Source organism: Canis aureus, chromosome 12 (genome assembly GCF_053574225.1).
Source record: "Canis aureus isolate CA01 chromosome 12, VMU_Caureus_v.1.0, whole genome shotgun sequence".
NCBI lineage: Eukaryota > Metazoa > Chordata > Mammalia > Carnivora > Canidae > Canis > Canis aureus.
This window is the reverse complement of record NC_135622.1, coordinates 15,833,800-15,854,275: the sequence shown is the minus strand read 5'-3', so window position 1 is coordinate 15,854,275 and position 20,476 is coordinate 15,833,800. Positions and strand designations below refer to the sequence as shown.

The 20,476-nt window shown below is 42.7% G+C and overlaps 2 protein-coding genes across 9 annotated transcripts in view; one reads left to right on the top strand and one right to left on the bottom strand.

Annotated features, from left to right (window-relative positions):
* SLC4A5 (solute carrier family 4 member 5) overlaps nucleotides 1-5,097 on the top strand; it is a 108,037-nt gene extending 102,940 nt beyond the window's left edge. For 6 of the 8 annotated variants that reach the window (XM_077842946.1, XM_077842941.1, XM_077842943.1 and 3 more), the window contains 2 exons: nucleotides 1,161-1,228; nucleotides 3,107-5,097. In XM_077842946.1, coding sequence (XP_077699072.1) covers nucleotides 1,161-1,228; nucleotides 3,107-3,272 — 234 coding nt within the window. In that variant the 3' untranslated portion in view covers nucleotides 3,273-5,097. Of the gene's footprint in view, nucleotides 1-11; nucleotides 97-1,160; nucleotides 1,229-3,106 lie in introns of all 8 variants that reach the window. The other 2 variants (XR_013349090.1, XM_077842945.1) reach the window with 2 other exon arrangements.
* Nucleotides 5,098-5,805: 708 nt separating this feature from the next.
* Nucleotides 5,806-19,525, bottom strand: MTHFD2 (methylenetetrahydrofolate dehydrogenase (NADP+ dependent) 2, methenyltetrahydrofolate cyclohydrolase). The gene is made up of 8 exons (XM_077842949.1): nucleotides 19,369-19,525; nucleotides 13,496-13,680; nucleotides 12,234-12,356; nucleotides 11,686-11,838; nucleotides 11,097-11,204; nucleotides 9,179-9,271; nucleotides 8,661-8,786; nucleotides 5,806-6,989 (listed from the first exon to the last, which is right to left on the bottom strand). The coding sequence occupies exons 1-8, from the start codon at nucleotides 19,467-19,469 to the stop codon at nucleotides 6,826-6,828; spliced, it is 1,053 nt and encodes a 350-aa protein (XP_077699075.1). The 5' UTR covers nucleotides 19,470-19,525; the 3' UTR covers nucleotides 5,806-6,825.
* Between the last annotated feature and the right edge of the window lie 951 nt (nucleotides 19,526-20,476).

The following is a 20,476-nucleotide window of genomic DNA, read 5'->3' as shown; positions in this document are numbered from 1 at the left end:
TTTCTCTCCAGCCCCAGTTCCCTCCTCCCTCAGTTATAAAGATTCCCATGGAAAGTGTCCAATCAGATCCCCAAAATGGTATCCACTGCATTGCCAGTAAGTAAAACACATGGGGTCTCTCCCTTCCTACTTACTACTAATTTTCCACCTCTTCCTCCAAGGAACTTCCATCTTTAACTCAGGGGAACCTAATGGTCTTAGATGCTAGAGGACTCCTGTGGTAGGCAGACTTCAGTGAGAACTGGGCCACAAGGATTCAGATTTCAACTGATGGAATCCCCAAATCAAACCCTGCAGATGCCAGTGATCAAGCTTCACTTCCATTTAGGCAAAGCCCCTCATTCCTTCCTTGCCCCTGGTGCCTCCTGATGCCTGTGGCACACCACCTGGCCCTCTCTTGAATTGTTTCAGACCACATTGATGCAAACATGACACACTGAGCCTCCCATGCTTTCCAGGGGTGGTTGAAAATGTTTGAGGGTTCAAATCCAAGCTGAGTTGTCCCGTTTAGAGACACAGGTAGCACAGCATTTGGATCATAAATTAGTCTGAAGGGAAGGCCTAGTGGTTGGGCTGTGATTCTGTATGAATCACTAGCACATTCCTCCTGCTGAGAGGGATCGGGCATTGCTTAGGAAGATCCTGGGGGATTCTTGGCTGTCTTTACTGCATCCCAGCTTCAGCGCCCTAGCAGAGGACAGTCCTGTCATCAAGACCATAGCCTATCCTGGGAGTAATCAGAAAGATCCCACCTGAGTCCCAGTGTTCCTAATACAGGGCTTGCCACTTTCCTAAAAGACCCAGATTAGGATCCTGCCAGGGCCCTCGAAGGGCTTCCCAGCACACTGTCCATCAGAAGTATCTCTTTTTTTTTTAGTTGCTAACTCTCCTTCCCCCTTCCCATTTGTACACTGCCATCAGCCTTTCTCACTCTTCCCTGGCCCTGTCCATGCCCCACACCCACCTAACCCAGCTAAGAGCCCTCTGGTGAAGGACTAACTGAACCGGAAGCCATCCCTGTGAGTCCCTGATGTCCTCTTGTGTAGTGTTGGCCGTGGGGATTAGAGAACAGGAAGAATTGAGGAAAGCACTGGAGAAAAGTCTTCTCCAGTATCATCCTCAAACCTGCTCTACAACTGACATTTTAATTTTCCTGCCAGGAAAAAGATCTTCCAGTTGGAGTTACTCATTCTGATTCTTCCTTCAGTGACTCAGAACTCGACCGAAGGTAATGGCCATGAGGTAGACCCCTTGTGTATGAAATAAGAGACTAAGTAGTGGCCAGGAAGGCAGAGGGACGAAGATTTCCCAGGTTAGCCAGTGTTCAAGAAAAGGCCTTTGCCGGTCCACCTTGGGAAACAGAAGTGGTCAGATCTGATTATTGGTGTCAAGTAACAAATCTGTCCTCTCATGGACATAACATGATTACAATACACAAAGGTATTCTACTTTAGAAAAGGAAATTACAAAATACTACGTAAAATTGAAAATACTAGGGAAGAAACACAGAATAAAGTAACAGCATGGTTAATTAGCAAAGGTTAGAAAAATATCAAAGATTAAGTGGAATGTGTGACTCTTGATCTCGGAGTCATGAATTCAAGCCCCAGCTTGAGCACAGAGATTACTTAAAAAAAAAAAAAAAAAAAAAAAAAGAATCAAGAAAGGATTCCAGGCCATTTCCAGGAGCCTTCATGCCAACTGTGATACTTTAGGGTTCTTAATGAGAGGCAGTGAAAAAAGTGGAACAACCTGATAATTGAAAATAAGGACTGCTCAAAAAGGAAGAGAAATCCAGGTGCAAGAAAGTCAGCCTCAGTTATTACTGGTGAAGATGGTAGGGCGTTCCTACCTGGTACCCTGAATTAGACAGGAAACACTGTACTACATCACATGTGAGTAAAAGCATAGGCTATCCCAAGTCTACAGGCAAGTAAGCCTCCAGACTTAGATGCCCTCATCCAAGAGATTTTAGAAAACATGCCTGAGATTGTCTGAGTTAGAAATCTTTGCCAGGATGAGAAGAGGGACATCACCATAACAAGCCTCCCTAAGCAGCAGACCCAAGGCCACTCTAGCCCAGGAATGTCATGTGTTCACATTACATCTCTGCCTGCCTTGTCATTCCACCTCCCCAGTCAGGATTCCTACAAATTACACTGTCACTGATTTTTATTGAAAGGTGTTAGGAGAAAAGCAATCTATCCTGATGTATTTTCATTTTTAAGTAGGCTATACCAAATTGAATCTCTAATTGCCCCAATTTCAGTCCATAGAGAGAAAATTTGGGCCAGGATAGGGCATTTCCATATACAAACATGGGACAAGATCAGAAATTAAGGAAAGTTGGTAATTAGTGATGGCATCTCCCAGCTACATTGGTGTTTTACCAAATCTATGAAAGTAGGTAGAAGCAGAGGCCACTGAACAGGGTCCCGTTTCAGTGAAGGAAAAGGCTCAGCAACATGATCTAGTTTAACAAAGATTAAGCATCCATGACCTATCAGGCATGACATTCAATTCCTGGGGATATAGAAAGACAGGTCTATGAACAGAGACCTACAGCACTGTGAACCGGAACAATGGAGCACACGTAAGAGAAAGGGCAGTGTCTAAGGGAGGGAGCTGCCTTATCTGGAGAGTCCAAGAACAATAAATAGGAGCCTCCCAGGTATACAGAGTAAAGACAAAAAGAGATAAAAGGTGGCATTTCAGGCAGTGGGAACACACCTGAAATACCATTTGAAAATGTAAACACAGTGAAGACTGCCGGGATGGCTGGCAGTCCAACTAGGGGTAATCAAGAGTCCAAACAGAATTAGGAGCTTGGATTCTCTCTTTCAAACAGTGGGAATCACAGACAGATCTGTGATCCAGAAAGCTCACCTTGGCAGCAAGGTGAAGACCAGGCTGAGACTCCTGGCAAACCTAGCTCAGTAAGCGCAGCTGAAGGCCAAGCGCAGAGGACGCTGCTCATTGCCACGGTGTGTGGAGACTTCAGAAGCAAAGACAGAAGTACTTGCATTAGAGCCCTGCTCTGGGGGATAGCGTGGAAAACACCACGCGCTAGATAAATCACTCTTCCTTCCCTCTCTTTCTCACGCAGCATCACACTGCACTTCAGAATTTCCTGTCCGGCTTCACCTGCTTTCAACTACTCACAAAGCCCAGTGTTCATGGTGCCACAGGTGAAGATAGAAATGGAGTCAGACTGTGACTTCACAGACGTGGACAGATACGGAAGAGAAACGGATGGCGAGACCACCCTCTGACGCAGCTGGCCCCGGGGCCCAGCTTCCTCTTCGTGGGGGAGGACATGGCTGCATCTCACTGTGAGGTCTGGGCCATCTCCCTGAACTCCTCTCAGCCGCTTTCCTTATTTGCCAAACAGACGGAGTCATTCCACTTGATAGAAAACTGATCTGTGTGGATGAAACGTACTACTTACATGCAGAGCTATCTCCTTCTTTCCGGAGTTTGGAAAATAGAAATATTTTACTAACAGAAATGTTATACCTTATTTTAAAATGCAGTCAAGGATAGAAATTCTGTTTCTTGAAATGAAAACAATGCTTGCCTCCCAAAACATAGCTAAGATAAAGGAGGCAATAGTAAATTTTTATTGAAATAAATATCAGTTAGATTTTTCTTTAAAAGCTTAGATTTTAAAGTATCTAGTCTTGAAAAAAAACCATTAAAATGCGCATACTTCAGTAGACAAAAGCTGGAAAATTTGTTTTGCAACTTGACATGGTAAGAAATGCTTACAAGGCCCTGTCTTCTCTTCCCGTGTTGTGCAGTTTTCCAAGGCTCCCATGTCAAGTCTGCGCCATCTGCGGGCGCTGTGGGCCCTGTGCCAGCACAGAAGCATGACTGGAGCTTCCCCAGACTGAAAAGCCAGTTCCCAAAGTCTGCTAGTGAAAGAACCAACACATGAGAGTGGGCAAATGTTTTCAAAATAAAATTGTTCTTGTTAAAATGAAACTTCAAGCACATTACATCAACAAACTGATCTCTTAATATCACTGGTTTTTCACTTCTTTCACAGAGTAAGACTTCTTTCTACCTTTGGATAGGTCCTTCCTCTAAGTTTTCAATGGTCTTGCTCCCAAAGTCAAACTCCCATCCACATGACCCCTGCATGTTAGGCAGAGCTAATGTAAAATATCAGATTATAACTTTGTAGTATTAGATTAGTTCTTTAAAGGAATGATTGGAAGCAAGCCGGGTAGATTAATGACTTAATAAAGAGGCAAACTCTGTTCTCATGAAACTTAATATCAGTCTATCTTCTATCCCCACTGAATGCCAACTTTGTTTATTTAACACCTACTCTGTGCCTGACAGCCACAACGCATCTGACATTTACTTTGTCTCCGGAACAACTATGGATTTGAATCTTGAGTAAATCACTTTGGTTAGTTACTGTATTTACTCAAAATGACCAATGTAGGTGCTTTTTTCTTTATTCTTTACTAATTTTTAAAGACAAATGACATGAGATCATTAACACTTTGGGTACTAGGACAGCTAATTGCCTCTGCGATTCTCAGTGCTTCATACAGTGCCTGGTGCATAGAAAACTCTCTTAAGTGTTTATTAAATTCAATTTCAGGGCTCCCTTCCAAGGGATACTGCCAAGAGGTAAAGCTCTAAACCTCTCCCACCTGTAGTGATTGCAACAAAAGGACTTAGCTGCTCAACTAATCCAGAACCATCGCCTGAACTTAAATATAAATTCTGTATCTTTGGCTACACCAATCCTGGGAAATCTAACAATCTACCCTTAACATTTCAGGTTTAGAACTTGGCTGATTTCCAATAGCACTTTGTCCAAATTAAATGGTAGGAACATTATGGATTCTGGAGTAAATGTGCTTGATTAATCAAACAAGTTGGAAACTATGATGTTAATTTTTTGTTGTTATAAATTGATCACTGTAATTTTCACCCAATATGTCACATTTTGTGTATACATGAACATTTTAATTTTGACAGCTTTTAACAAGTTGACCTATTATTACTTCTCCATGAAGTAGGTCAGACCTTCTTTCTACTTGTAACTATAACTTGATAAAACTTAATCCTGTCTGCTCATCTTGCTCCATGTTTAATAATTTTGGTTAAGTCAGCAAACGTGGCATATGGACATGAGCTAGTCTCACTTACAAAAACATCGCCAGCAAACTATCATCTTCTTTCATCTTCAGCAAACTATCAAAAGGCAGCTGGTAGAACAAGGAGGAAATCTACTCCCCATTGTTTTTTCTACCTCATGCTGCCTGGAGCAGGAACAGAGGATCTGTCTGCCTGGAAGCCAAAATGCTCAACCCTGGTAGAGAATCGAGAATACACAGGGACCTATCCCAGCCTCAAAATGTGCACAGCAAATACCTTCCAATCTGTCAAATCAAACACACACACATTGAAAAAATAACTATATAGAGAGAAGGGAGCGGGGAGCCTGAAGTGGGGGTGTCAGCAAGCACATCAAGAAGTCCTTTGTAAATCCAACAATGTGTAAATTGAACTGCATGGTTTAGAGAACACCTAGAATAAACCTAAGAAATTTAAATGAATCTTACAGATTAAGCTTCTGGCTTGGCACAGCCTATTAGGACGTCACATTGAAAGGACTGGGCTGGTTTCTCCACAGCACTTTGCATCAGTCTGTTTAAGGCACAGGATTAGTTAGGTATTACCAAATACAGGAATATCGACATCAATTACATCCAATGAGAAAGATTAACTGTAATTAGGTCTCAACTAGGACAGTAGCAGGAAGATACAGTATTTGGAAACTCATTCCACACCAGAGTGTTTTTATTTAAAAAAAAAAAAAATAGTGAAACAAACACACACAAAAAAACCCTTTTAATCAGAAAGTCTGATTAAATTCAATATGAACTCAAGTTCTCAAAAACCGATTGGACAAAGCCAACAGGTACATCAGAGAAAACCAGGCAGCTGCTGACAAGTCTTTGGTGGAAAAGTTAAGTTGCATACTTATACAAGCTGCCCTAATCCTAATGATTATCAAGCCCAAATTTTGTTTTTCAAAAATAGGTTTCAAGATATCCCAAGGAAACCATACAGACACCCCCCGAGGAATACAAAGATATAGCAATGGAGTTTAAGGGTAGAGGAAAAGCCAAATATGACAATATACACAAATCATCTATAAAATAAAATAAGTCTTTCAATCCTAGAGAAAAATGGGGAAGCCTCATGAATGTAACACACATGGAACTACCCTAAATATTTTCCCTACAACTGACTAAGCCACGAAATGACAGCTCAGGACACTATTAACATGTAGTTTTACATACAGTATGTATGTAACTTACAGTAAGGTTTTTTATCCTACTCAATTACCATTTTTTCTTTTTTCTTTTTGCCCTAATTTTCTCTAGCAACATTTTTCCTTTGGTTTGACCAGTTGAACTCAAAAGGTTTGGAACCTAAAGTGAGTATCAACTCTTATTGGAATAGCACTTGGGAAATGCAATCCTAGAAAAGGCAAATTTTAACTGAAGTGGCTTGACAAAGTTAAGCATCTGCTCTCAATGGGACAATGTCCTCCACATTAATCACTAGGTTAATGGCTTCTCTTGGCTGGATCACACAACCCAGCGTGATACTGGTGGGCTCCATGGTGAGGTACTACAGAGCTATGTGCACAAACACCCACCCATTTGAGCTTTCAATAAATACAAGGCATTTTAAACCATTTCAGTAAAATAAATAAAAAATATTGCATTTCTATTAGCCTGTTTTGCCTCTTGAACCGGCTTGGAGTGTTGTTCGTGATAAAAGACACAACAGTTAATTACTTGCTACTCCACGCTCCTTAGGCTTCACTACTTCCCGCTCTTCAAGCCTCAGCACCTTTTTTGCAGCAATAATGGTATTCTTCATCAGCATTGCCACTGTCATGGGGCCAACACCCCCAGGGACTGGAGTGATGTAACCAGCTTTCTTTCGGACTCCTACATAGGAACAAGATGGGTAGATTGCCTTAATTACGGCAAAGGAAACATATGCATCTTAACATACCATGGAAGAAGCATTCAAAGAGAAAGCAAGAATATATATATATGCACCTTTATAAGCCTCAAATTCATAAAAAAATAGTCATATCTATATTTGCTCAGGAGTAAAGGCTTTTGAACATACTAAAAAAAGAGCATGCATATAGTAAGAGTTGTTCAACGAATGTTTATACATCTAAATAGCTTATAATTTACCATCCATACTTTTCTTCCATATTAAATCAGTTCAAAAAGAAACACCTCAATGAATTAATTTTATGTAAGCTATAATTATAATAATTATTAATATTAATATATTACCAATTAATACCACTTACATATTTTCTTAATTTTACTCTACCTTATTTACTATTTATTATATTTACCTAACTATACTGTTTGCTCAAAGCACCAAGCAAAGTAATTTTCTGGAAAGTGAGAAGTGAGATTTTTTTCTAACCCAGTCTTTTTCTTTTTTAATATTTTTATTTATTTATTCATGAGAGACACACACACTTAGAGAGGCAGAGACACAGGCAGAGGGAGAAGCAGGCTCCATGCAGGGAGCCCGATGTGGGACTTGATCTGGGTCTCCAGGATTGTGCCCTGGGCTGAAGGCAGCACTTCAACCGCTGAGCCACCAGGGCAGCCCATCTAACCCAATCTTAAGGAAAAATACTTAGACACCTGGGCTTGTGTCTGATTGCTTTACTAGAAATAGAAAGCTAGAAATAGGTTTACCAGCACAAAATTGAGATAAACATGATAGCTTAGGAACTCAAAGGAGAAATCTACTACTATATTTCAAAATTCAGGAATGTGGCTTATTCCTGGAACATTTTTAAAACATTTGAGGTTTGTGATCTCTCCTCTTAATGTGAAAAGGATAAATCTGTAACACCTTCTAGGAAACTCGATGGTTTTGGAAAGTAACTTCATTAAATTTTCAGACTTATTAAGTGATAAAGTTGTTTTAATTATGAAGTAACCCTAAGAAAAGAACACCTCTCTGAAAAGTTTAGACCTGGTCCCCATAATTTTATAATATAAACAATTAAAATAATTCTAAAAGGACTATAACTTAAGATTTCTCTAAATTCATGTGAAATGTATTTTGAATTACCCGAGTAACAGAAGCTGGTTTTGTTTTGTTTCTTTAAAGTAATTTCTAGGGATGCCTCGGTGGCTCGGTGGTTGAGTGTCTGCCTTTGGCTCAGGGCGTGATCCTGGGATCCCGGGATCAAGTCCCACATCAGGTTCCCTGGGTGGAACCTGCTTCTCCCTCTGCCTGTGTCTCTGCCTCTCTCTCTCTCTCTCTGTGTGTCTCATAAATAAATAAATAAATAAATAAATAAATAAATAAATAAACAAATATCTTAAAAATAAAATAAAAATAAAATTCTAGTCGTATTTAAAAAGAAAGAAAAAAGAAAGAAAAAGGAAAATAAATTTCTACCCACAATGTAGAGCTCAAACTCACAACCCTGAGATCAAGAGTCACATGCTCCACCAACTGAGCCAGCCAGGTGCCCTCAGAGCAATGTAAGTTAAAAGTAAATAAGCCGTTCTAAATATCCATTAAAGGTAGTATTTACTGATTTTATATTTTAAGAAAATCATACCATTTACCTTCAAAATCCACATCTCCAACTAACTTGGGTTTAGCAGTGATGGGATCTTGAACTCTATTTATTCCCACATCGATGACTGCAGCTCCCTCCTTGATCATATCTGCAGTGATCAGATTTGGAATGCCTGCAAATGAGAGAGGAATGATCACTAGTCCTAAAAGGAAGATTCTCCTGTCCATCTTGTATGATTTCAATTTTTAAGAGACCTGGAAGAATTAATTAGCTTGCCTGATGAAAACCTGTAAAAACCATTAGCCAAGGAACCACTGAAACTTCATACAGTAAACAGACATGCTGGGAGGCTTTTGAAGTAACATTCACCCATCAAGGCGATAGCGGAAAGCCAGAAACCAACGCTGCACGCACCGTTCCCGCCTTATCTTTGTGGGCTACTCACAGCATCACTGCCGGAAGAATGGTGAATGGGTAGCAGTGAGGCAGGCAAGTTCTAAGCTAAGAGATCTATCCTCACCCTTCTGCAGCGAGGCCCTGCCATTCTCTCCCTAGGGTTCTTACCTGCAGCAGAGATCACAATGTCTGCAAGAACTGTATGTTTCTTCAGTTGTTCTTTGGGAGTATATCGATGAGATATTGTAACAGTGGCATCGCCTAGGACGTAAAAAATACATGTCTTAATTTCTGAATCAAAGCTGAGATTGTTTTAGGTCTCAACTAGGCAACCCATTTTAGAAATTCACTGTCTCTGAAGAAGTAATTGACTTAATTCATGTACCATATCTTCTGAACAGCTAAGTATTATTTACTTTTCAGCAAATAATACCCAGTTTCTTTTTTAATTTAAATTCAATTAATTAACATAGAGTATATTATTACTTTCAGAGGTAGCGTTTAGTATTCATCAGTTGCATATAACACCATACCCATTCCCTCTTCCCCTCCAGTAACCCAGTTTGTTTCCTATAGTTAAGGAACTTCCATTTTGCCTCCCTCTATGATTTCGTCTTATTTTATTTTTCCCTCTCGGATCCCTGGGTGGCGCAGTGGTTTGGCGCCTGCCTTTGGCCCAGGGCACGATCCTGGAGACCCGGGATCGAATCCCACGTCAGGCTCCCGGTGCGTGGAGCCTGCTTCTCCCTCTGCCTGTGTCTCTGCCTCTCTCTCTCTCTCTGTGACTATCATAAATAAATGAAAAATTTAAAAAAAAAAAAAAGATTTATTTTTCCCCTCTCCTCCCCTATGATCCTCTGCTTTCTTTTTTTTTAAATAATAATTTCTGTTTTGTTTCTTAAATTTCACCTGAGTGAAATCATATAATTGTCTTTCTCTGATTGACTTGTTTGCTTAGTATAATACCCTCCAGTGCCATCCACATTGTTGCAAATGGTAAGATTTTTTTTTTTGATGGCTGAGTAATATTCCATTGTATGTGTGTATGCATAAAATCACATCTTCTGGGCAGCCCAGGTGGCTCAGCAGTTTAACATCACCTTCAGCCGAGGGCCTGATCCTGGAGACCCAGGATCGAGTCCCACGTCGGGCTCCCTGCATGGAGCCTGCTTTTCCCTCTGCCTGTGTCTCTGTCTCTCTCTCTCTCTTTCTCACTCTCTCTCTGTGTCTCATGAATAAATAAAATCTTAAAAAAAAACAACAACCCACATCTTCTTTATCCATTCATTTGTTGATGGACATCTGGACTCTTTCCATAGTTTAGCTATTGTGGACATTGCTGCTATAGACATTGGGGTGCAGGTGCCCCTTTGGATTACTATGTTTGTATCTTTTGGGTAGATACTTAGTTTCTTATAGCTTTTATCCTCTCATCCTAGATCTATCCTTTGGAATCATTTATAATTACATTTATTCCTTATCCCATTTAGCAGCCTTTCAAGAATTTTATCTTTCCTAAGCAAAATATCACTAAAATTGCTCAAAGTTTAAAAAATAAGCATGTTGAAAGGTATCTAAAAATATATAGTTTTGCCATTATTTCTGATATAATCAGGTAAGGTCATACATTAATCACATGTGATAACTGATTTAGGAGTCTTTTTCTCAGACAAATTATCAGAACCTGACGTAATGATACACTACAGTCTTATCAAGTCAATTCTTTTCAATGGCTTAAGATTATTTTCTATCAAATGGCACAGAATGGGATACTTACTTTGAACTGTTTCTTAGTTCAAACTCTCAAAGCCATAATTGAAAATGTCTAATTGCCTCTAACCATGCTTACACTCAAAACTCAAATATATTTCTAAGGCACATCCATTTCTGTACTAGTTCCCCAATAAATGAATATAAATAAAGTCTCAGGTGACAGGAGTTCAGCTTCTCCTATGGAAGATTATTCCCCATATATCTGTTAACAAAATTACAACAAACGTGAATACAAAGTTTAACAAACACAGGATACTCTGAAGGTTCGCACATAAGGGAGAAGGAAACACTCCTATGAAAGCCATTTCCTTACCTCCAGGGCGTTCATGTGCCCCATCTGTGTGGAGCAGCATTGCAATGGGCATTCCAACATTTTTTGACCTCCCAGCCACAACCACATTCTTCCCTAGGGTTGGAATGCCTATAAAGAAACATATATTTGTATGAAAAGGAATGCTAGACTATGTTAGAATGAGCACCAAACAAGGAAGGCAGAGGACCTAGAATGTCAATCTAACCGTGATAAGGAAGGGAGTTTCTAAGCTTGTTACCTCATCAGTCAAGGGGGCCCATCACTTGCTACACATCCTGAAGGCTAAAAGAACAGGAGACAAAGCACCCTGGAAGCTACAAAATTTTATGAGTGTGCACTATCGACACAATGAAACCTTAAGTTTCCTTTACGGAGGCTTCTACATTACATAGCAACAAAGTCAATATAGGCAAATAGTCAAAACAGGCAACTGCTGGGAGAGGCAGGCTCTGTGGGCAGGACTAGGGGACATGTGGCCAGAGTGTACACTCTGGGACTATATATGGTCTATTACCACTTGCGAGTACTAACTGCAAGTTAGTACTTTTCATGATACTAACACAGACATACAATTACGGGATATACCTACCAGTTCGCTTAATTATTTCCCAGACACCCCATGGGGTAGCTGGTAACATGGAATACTGGTCCAGACACATTCGCCCTACATTAATTACATGAAAACCATCAACATCCTTGTCAGGAGAAACAGCGTTGCAGACCTTTCTCTCATCGATGTGCTCTGAAAAAGAAATCAGAGCAGCAGCTTGAAGTCACTGTTATGTAGTTAGCGCTGCTTGACACCAGCTTATCTGATTTATCTTGCAAACCCATTCCCCTTCTACCTCCATAATTTACCTCTTGGTCTGCACTGAAGGAACATACACCAGGCAAAGCCAAATGCCAATATCAAAGGCAGTGTCTTCTTATACAACTGCTTTCCTCTGCTGCTATTTTGTATCAATTCCAAATCAGAGTAATTAGTATTCTAAGTAGGTCTGTGCATACCTAATAAGATATTCACTCTCTTGAGCTTACCTCCCCTTTAAGTCAAATCCACATGAGGCGCTAGGTGTATAAAGTAGCTAAGAATCCTCTCCTCAGAAATCATTCTAAGTGGCAGAGTCCAAAACTCACCTGGAAGAGGCAGCTGAACAAGGAGGCCATCTACATTATCATCATTATTTAGTTTATTGATTAAATTCAATAGTTCATCCTCTGAAATTGAAGCTGGTTTCACAATTGTCTCACTGTTGATTCCTGTAAGAAAATTCCAACGTTAAAATATATATATATCTCAAGGCATTTACTGAGCAACGCTATGTTGCCTGCCATGGCATTCTAACATAGAGGTTCTTCATCACACCAACCCTGGTAGCTAAAAAGTTCCCAAGTCACCTAAAAAAGTAACTTCACAAATATACATGCTAGAGGATGTTGGCTTGACAATTCTCTACATTATTCTACACTATCCTCATGAACCTCTATTTATAGACAAGGAGACTGAGGCTCAGCAAAATTGAAACACAAGCCAGCCAGTGATGAAGGCAATCCTTCCAGTTCCAGAGCCCCTGTTGTTGCTATTGCATAGTGTTTCCTCCCAGCATCTTAAGAAACCACAGCTTGCTATTTTCTAGAGGTTCCAAAAGTTTTTCGATGAAAAGAGCAGGAGGCCTCAATCCTCAGTGATAAAGAACAGAGTATACCAAGGACTCACAGCCCAGGCACATGGCCCAGCCACACCAGTGGTTTCACAACCTCTCAGGAAAGAAGGACACCCAGGGCTCACACCACTGACCCACAGAGGAGGAGGAAGAGGCAGAGCCAAGCCTACACCCCTGATCTACCATCACACAGAGTCAGTGGTATAGTGAGACCTACAACACAAACCTCCCATCACCCAGACCCTCAGCTTCTGCATTCAAAACTCTAACACCACATGATTTAATTGGCTTTGGACTAAGTTGGTAGAGAAGCTGAAAGCTACTTCCCAGCAGTCAGTCTTTTCCTTCAAACCCTAGGACTGTGTTCTAGGCCACATCACTGAGGCCTCCTTAACCAAGTGCTCAAACATCTCAGCCAGACTCTCCTTATTGCTCAAGAAAAGCAGATGTAAACTGTGTTCAAGGTCACTTGTCAAATGTTAAGACTAAAGACAGAATTTAGCTTACAATCCAGGAGACACTGAGAATACCAACCATTTTCTTTCCATCCTAGTTTATAAGCCTCCCAGGCAGAAAGGCCTAACTTCTTTATGACAACATTCTGGATACAGTTCAATCACATCAGCTTCCTCTGCTTGAGTCTTCTAATCAGAAAAACGAATCATGAATGACAATGGAGTTCGCCTCAGATAAGCCACAATTTAACAGCAGTCAGGGTCTGAGAGTGACACATACCCACTTCGGCAGCTGCCCTGGTTTTGTTGAGGACATAGGAGTGACTTGCAGGATTCTCACCAACCAGAACCACACTCAGGTGCGGCCGCTTGTTGCCTGATGCCACCCACTCTTCCACCTCCTGCCGCACTTCCTGCTTGATTTGCTGGGCAAGTTTCCTTCCAGAGATGATGACAGCTTCATCTCTGCAGAATGCAACAACAGTCACAAAACCAAATAGCTTAAATTTCTGGGAAAACTAAAAAAGATCAGATTACAAAAAAAAAAAAAGTTATTAACTACCCCAAACTTAAAGAGTAGATTCAAACACATGGTCCCTAATCTGAGGGACAACAGAAATCTGAAGGGCAGTCTCAAAGTGACAAATCTGTGTCTAGCTACTTGTTCAGAAAGATAACGTTGACTGACATAGTTACTAGCATTACCCTGAAGCTTGAAGAGTTTACGTGAGTGAAGGCTAGTACTTGGCAAAGCTGGGTCTCATATCCAGCTCTCTCTGAATCCAGAGTCCAGGCTCTCACCACTATACCATCCTGCCCCCTGCCCCCTGACAAAATGATAGACGCCGCCCCCCCCTCCGCCAAGTTTCCCACTGTTTTAATTTGCACTGTTTTATTTGACCCGTCACCACTAAGAGGTTAATGGTGTTTCCTATATGCTTATATACCATTTTGTAGTCTGTGTTTTGTACATGTTATTAGCATCCAGTCATATGTTTCAAACCATTTCCTAGTTAAGTCAATTGGCTTTGAGTTTCTGTGATGCTTTCACATATATAAATTATGTCATGCAATTAAACCAATAAACAATATTCTGGACAGGCCAAACCTCAAAATTACCATTGCTCCCCACAGCCCTCCTAGAGAAGACTTTCCCAGTGAGAATAAGGGCTGGCAGGGGACTAGAGGAGGTTCTATCCCATGGGTGGCAGTGTGCTCTACCCTGGGGCCCTGGTAGCCACAGACCAGGAGTATCTGACACTAGGGACAACAATTTCTAGGCAGGCCACTGGTCCAGCTGGTGCAAAAGCTCACGGCAACAGCAGCAGTGGTAGGTAACTAGACTGATAAGAGCTTCTCCCCGAAAGCTCTTCACATCCACACACTCAAACCGGAGGACTTGTTGGTAGGAGAAGCTGAAGAAAGCCGTAGAAAAAAAGTAGAAACAGGGGATCCCTGGGTGGCTCAGCGGTTTGGCGCCTGCCTTTAGCCCAGGGCACGATCCTGGAGTCCCGGGACTGAGACCCGCATCAGGCTCCCGGCATGGAGCCTGCTTCTCCCTCCTCCTGTGTCTCTGCCTCTCTCTCTCTCCCTATGTCTATCATAAAATAAATAAATAAATCTTTAAAAAAAAAAGAAAAGAAAAAAGTAGAAACAGAACAGCGATCACGCTCATAGTAGATGGAGCAAGAGAGGTGGAAACTGCTATTGGAGGGGCAACGAGAAAAGTCAGGGTCTGAAAGAACCTCCAGTTCCCAAAACCATGTTCAGACCTCTGAGAGGCCACTGCTTCCCAACAGGAACTGTTTATGCAGCTCTTCCTGGGTTCTAATGTGGAAGATTCCTGCCTTTCTTATTTCCATACATGTCCTTACAAGTTCCCAATACTTCATGTGCGCTAAGCACCTGCTCCTTAAGCATAAAGCTCTCAGTGGAAACAAGTCTTTCCCTTTAGTTTTCAGTCTCAGTATCAATGAAGGATGCTTCAACCTCAAGACCAATGAGACACATGATTGTCTGAAATATTAAGAAAATTTCCCCTTATAGCACATATCCAATTCTCAGGGATAACACCAAGGTACTGGTTATCTTGTATGGTCAGATAGAATTCTTTTTTTTTTTTTAAGATTTTATTTTTAAGTAATCTTTACACCAAGCATGGAGCTCAAGCTGACAACTTTGAGATCAAGAGTAGCACACTCCACCCATTGAGCCAGCCAGGCACCCCACGTATGATTCATTTTTAAGACCACTGTTATTTAAAATGGAATTTTAAAGCTTCAACAGTCTTTAAACCTTCCATGCTTCTTTCCATTAAGATTAAATACCTATTTTAAACCAGACTGAAATGTCTTAGATATAAAGGGGTAATTTCATATCTAAACCTTATATTAATTTGTATTTATATCTTGGGGGTAGTAAAAAGATAACATTTTATAGGAAACCAAGTACTATTACCCAAATTTTATGTAATAACACAAGCATAGCACAAAATAGATAATAGCATTTCACATATACACATGGTATATAAGGAACTGAAAACATGTTAACATTCGCAAATCTATTTTAGATTTAGAGTTGAAGTGGCTTCATTCAAAGGGCTTTGGATACAAACACCTCTAGCAACATTCCTGGGGAACAGCTCCAGTCCAGAAATGCATTCCCAACCCTGGAATGCTGTAGAATGAAAGATTATTTTAAAAGAGCTTACGACAGGGGATCCTGGGGTGGCTCAGCGGTTTAGCGCCTGCCTTCGGCCCAGGTGTGATCCTGGAGTCCTGGGATCGAGTCCCACATCGGGCTCCCTGCGTGGAGCCTGCTTCTCCCTCTGCCTGTGTCTCTCCTTCTCTCTCTCTCTCTCTCTCTCTGTGTGTCTCTCAAGAATAAATAAAATCTTTTAAAAATATAAAAAAAAAAATAAAAGAGCTTACGACAATGATTTATACTGAATGAAATAACATAAAGTACAAGGCACATATATTCAAGAAACATTAATTTCTTACTCTCTTTCATTGGTTAGATTTACACACATGCATATCCTTAATATAGCATATATATATTTACTTACACACTCATAAGGATATGTGTGTCTTTAATTGCATTTTCTTAAAAAGTTCCTTTTAAGGGGCGCCTGAGTGGTTCAGTTAGTTAAGTGTCTGCCTTGGGCTCAAGTCATGATCTCAGGGTTGTGGGATAGACACTACTCACCCCCCCATATGGCTACAAGCTGGTTCCCTCTCCCTCTGCTCCCACCCTCCCCACCCCAGCACTCCCTTTCTCTCAAATAAATAATTAAAATATTTTTTTAAAAATCTGAAAGCAATACACTTAGACAAAATGGTAGCAGCACATTTGAGCTAAGAATGATATACTAAAATTAAGAACACAGGGTTCTGGGAGAACCCAGTGTTCCAAGTGCCAAAGGCAGGTTCTGGATGTTATGCCAATTAGCTTTTAAAAAGCTTGTTAGAGAGCAACAAGAACCAAAAACAAAGCCACAACACAATGAGTATCTTCTCTAATATAAGGTGTTTTAGCCCTCCTCTACATATACAACTCTGCAAAATGTGAAACACAGTCCTGCCAGTGAGTCATTACCTAATTTCCCATCATCTCTTTTGCCAAAGGGCAGATAAAGCAACTGCTACCCCAAAAGAAAGAGAAGAAGAGGCTCACCACAGTCCCACAGGAAATCCAAAATGTATTAACTATACTAGCTAACACTTATGTAGGAATTAAACGCGTTTCACGGATATGTTTAATAATTGATTAAAATTATGAGTGAGAGGGGATCCCTGGGTGGCTCAGCGGTTTGGCGCCTGCCTTTGGTCCAGGGTGTGATCCTGGAGTCCCGGGATCAAGTCCCACATCGGGCTCCATGCGTGGAGCCTGCTTCTCCCTCTGCCTGTGTCTCTGCCTCTCTCTCTCTCTGTCTGTGTCTCTCATGAATAGATAAATAAAATATTTTTAAAAAAATTATGAGTGAGAATAAAATAAAATGAATGAATAGACTAGAAAGAAGTTGCAAGGACTGTTCAAATAAAATTAAATCCAACTCAGTAGCATCTTCACTTTTTTAATTCAATAGCTTTTCAGAGCACTGTAATCTTCCATAAAAAATTAATTATCGGGAGTGATAATTAACTGAGCCTGGGTGGCTCAGTCAGTTAAGTGTCTGCTTTTGGTTCAGGTCATGATCTCAGGGTCTTGGGAATGAATCTTGCATCAGGCTCCCTACTCAGAGGGGTGTCTGCTTCTTCCTCTCCCTCTGCCCCTCCCCCTGTTTGTGCTCTTTCTCTCTCTGCCTCTCTCTGTCTCTGGCTCTGAAATAAATAAAATATTTTTAAAAAATTAATTACCAGGTGCAATTTACAATTCATGAACAGGTTATTCTAGAAAAAGTTCAGTTATCTACTAATTAATGGAACCAGTAATGAGTAAAGAAAGATACAAAGGGGGATGCAACTAATATCCATTAAACACTAGGTATTTTGCTAAGAACTTTACACACATTAGTCTCACTTACCTTAGGCTATTATACTAACTCTGGCATACAAAAGGGGAAAGTGAGGACGGTAGAAAGTAAGATTCAAACACAAACAACCCTCTGTCTCCAAAGTTCCATTTTCCCCTACACCCCAGTCTACTATAGCACTAGCTCTCCAACCAGGAGTCTATGTTCCTGAAACCCTCCACCACCACCCCCAAAAGGAATGCATGCAGACTCATAAAAGATATTATTGTTTTACATTTCCTAGCCATCAGTGATCAAAGCAATACAAGGAAACCATAAATACCATAATATTGCCTTCAGACATGAGGAAGCCTACTAGTTCATTCAGAAACACAAGTGAAAGGAGGGCATTTGTTACTGAAGAGTGAACAAACTGGTCCAGTTTTCTAGGTGATGAATTAGAGGATCTTTAGAAATCTCTTCAATCATGAAAGCCACAGGCACACGAGGCCAGAACTCAGGAAGGGAGCTTCGGGGAGGAGAACAGACAGTAACGGGGGATGGGGCCAGGAAGACAGGTCAGGGTCAGAACAAAAGCCCGGGTCTTCTTTCAAGGACACCTTAATCCGCATGCTGTGCTACAACAGCACAGTGGCAATGCTTCTTGTAACATTTTTTTTTTTACACTGAATGGAAAGTACACACGTGTTCTAAAGGGAGTTCCACTAGGAGAAAAGACTTACGATGATCCCTGAATTCACACAGCCTAGCGCAGTGCCTGGACGGAAGAAGGGGCTGCTGTTACAAGGCTCAGCCCACTGGCAACGCAAGGCTCTAAAGATGCGCGAGAGAGTGCGCAGATTTAGGGAGAGAAATCACAGGCCCCCAGAAGGCTCTTCAACCTAGGTTTAAGAATGGGAGTTCGAGGTCTGGAAAAATGAGAAAGGGGAAAAAAAAAAAAAAAAAAAACCAACAACCTATGACCTCGCTGAGAAAAGGCAATCAGAGCTCGCTCTCTCCTCCTCTCGGGTATTTTTCCCTTCAATTTACTCAGCCCGGCGGGGACTAGCTCCGGGTGGACCGCATCAAAGCCCTGGAGACCACAGCACATTTATTCTCTTGGGAGGGAAAGGGGCCGCCTGAAGAGCAGCGGGAGCTACGTCCACCTCCCGAAGGAGGAGGGCAGCGCGGGTAGCGGGCGAGCAAGCCGGCTCGCGGATTTCATCAGACTGCACCGACTCCCCCCGCCGCTAGGATCCCGGCGCGCACTCGGGGCTGCTCCGAGAGCCCTTCGCGGCGCTCGCCCGAGCCGCCAGCGACACGGCCACGGGCGGCCGGCGCGTTCTGGCCGGTCACCTCCGCACGCCGCCGCGTTAGTCTGGGCCTTACCGCGCCCGCCCGCGCCTTGGCTCGCTCCGGGGGCCCCGTCCCGCCCACGGACTGGCCCCGGGGGAGGGCGACGCCCCGGGGTGGCGGAGACCCCTTCCCTCGGAAAGGATGGCTCCGGGCACCCGCCCGCCCGACGGAGCGAGCGCCCGGGTCGCAGGCTGCGGCCGCGCTCGGCTGCCACGTCGCCCCGTCGCCGCCCGGGACGGAGATGCTCAGCCGAACGTCCCTCGGCGCCCCCGGGAGCCGGGGCGGCCCCCCACCCGCGGCTCCCCTCGGCTTTCGGCGCCGACCCAGCTCCCGCACCCTCTTACCGAACTACCGAGAGGTGGAAGGGGCGATGGCGGAGGCGGCAGCTCCGCGCCGGCCGGAGGAGCCGGATGGCCAACGTGGACGCGATGGAAACAGCAGCCATCACCCGCGCCGACGTCTGCCCCAGGAGAGAAGCGCGCGCGCGGGCCGCGCGGTTATACCGCCGCCGCGTGGCAGGCCCCGCCTCCCGCCGGCACCCATTGGCCCCTCCCAGCAAGGCCCGGCTTGTGATTGGAGCAAGAGGAGCCAGCCGCGGGGCCGGGGAGGCTCGGAAGCTTCGGGAGCCCGCAGTGGTTGGCTGAGGAAGGCAAGCCCCTGCCCGACACGGCCCGCGTCCCCAAGCCCCGCCAGCGCCGGCGAGAGTTGGTTCATTCATCGCTGGAACGAGTGTCGGAGCGCCTGCCGCGTGCCAGGCGCCGTAAAATAGGGGATAGAAACACAGGCGGATAGAAGAGTGATGCAGTTACAAAGAAACTGTTTGGCAAAATCATAGTGAAATCATAGCGACGTCCATCATCGATGGATGTCAAAACAACTGGATCAAACTGGATGAGGAACAAGGTGATGAACTTGCTGGGTTATGCCAGATCTTGCAAGCAAAAATGCAAGACACTCCATTAAATTTGAATTTTACATAAATAATTTAGGAGGAAGGGTCATACTTGTATTAGGGTAGCATTGGCCGTATTAGGGCACCCGGGTGGCTCAGGTCGCGATCTCCTGGTCCTGGGATGGAGGGATCTGGATTGAGCCCCACTGCGGGCTCCCTGCCCAGCGAGGAGCCTGCTTCTCCCTCTCCCTCTGCCCCTGCTCGGGCTGTCTCGCGCGCTCACTCTCTCTCTCAAGTAAATTTTTTTGAAAAGACAAAGGATGGTATTCGATGGTCATCTGCAATTAAAAGTAAACTGGGCTTCCTGTATTTTATCTGGCTGTCCTTTTTGCAGAAGGCCTTCCAAATAACATGAACAGTCAATTAACATATTTTATATGTATTATATCATATATATTTTTACAATAAAGTAAAAATAAAGTGTTGAAGAATCTCTCCCACAAAATACTTATTAATAGTAAGGGGGGAAATAATAAACTTACAACAGGGAAACCTGAAAG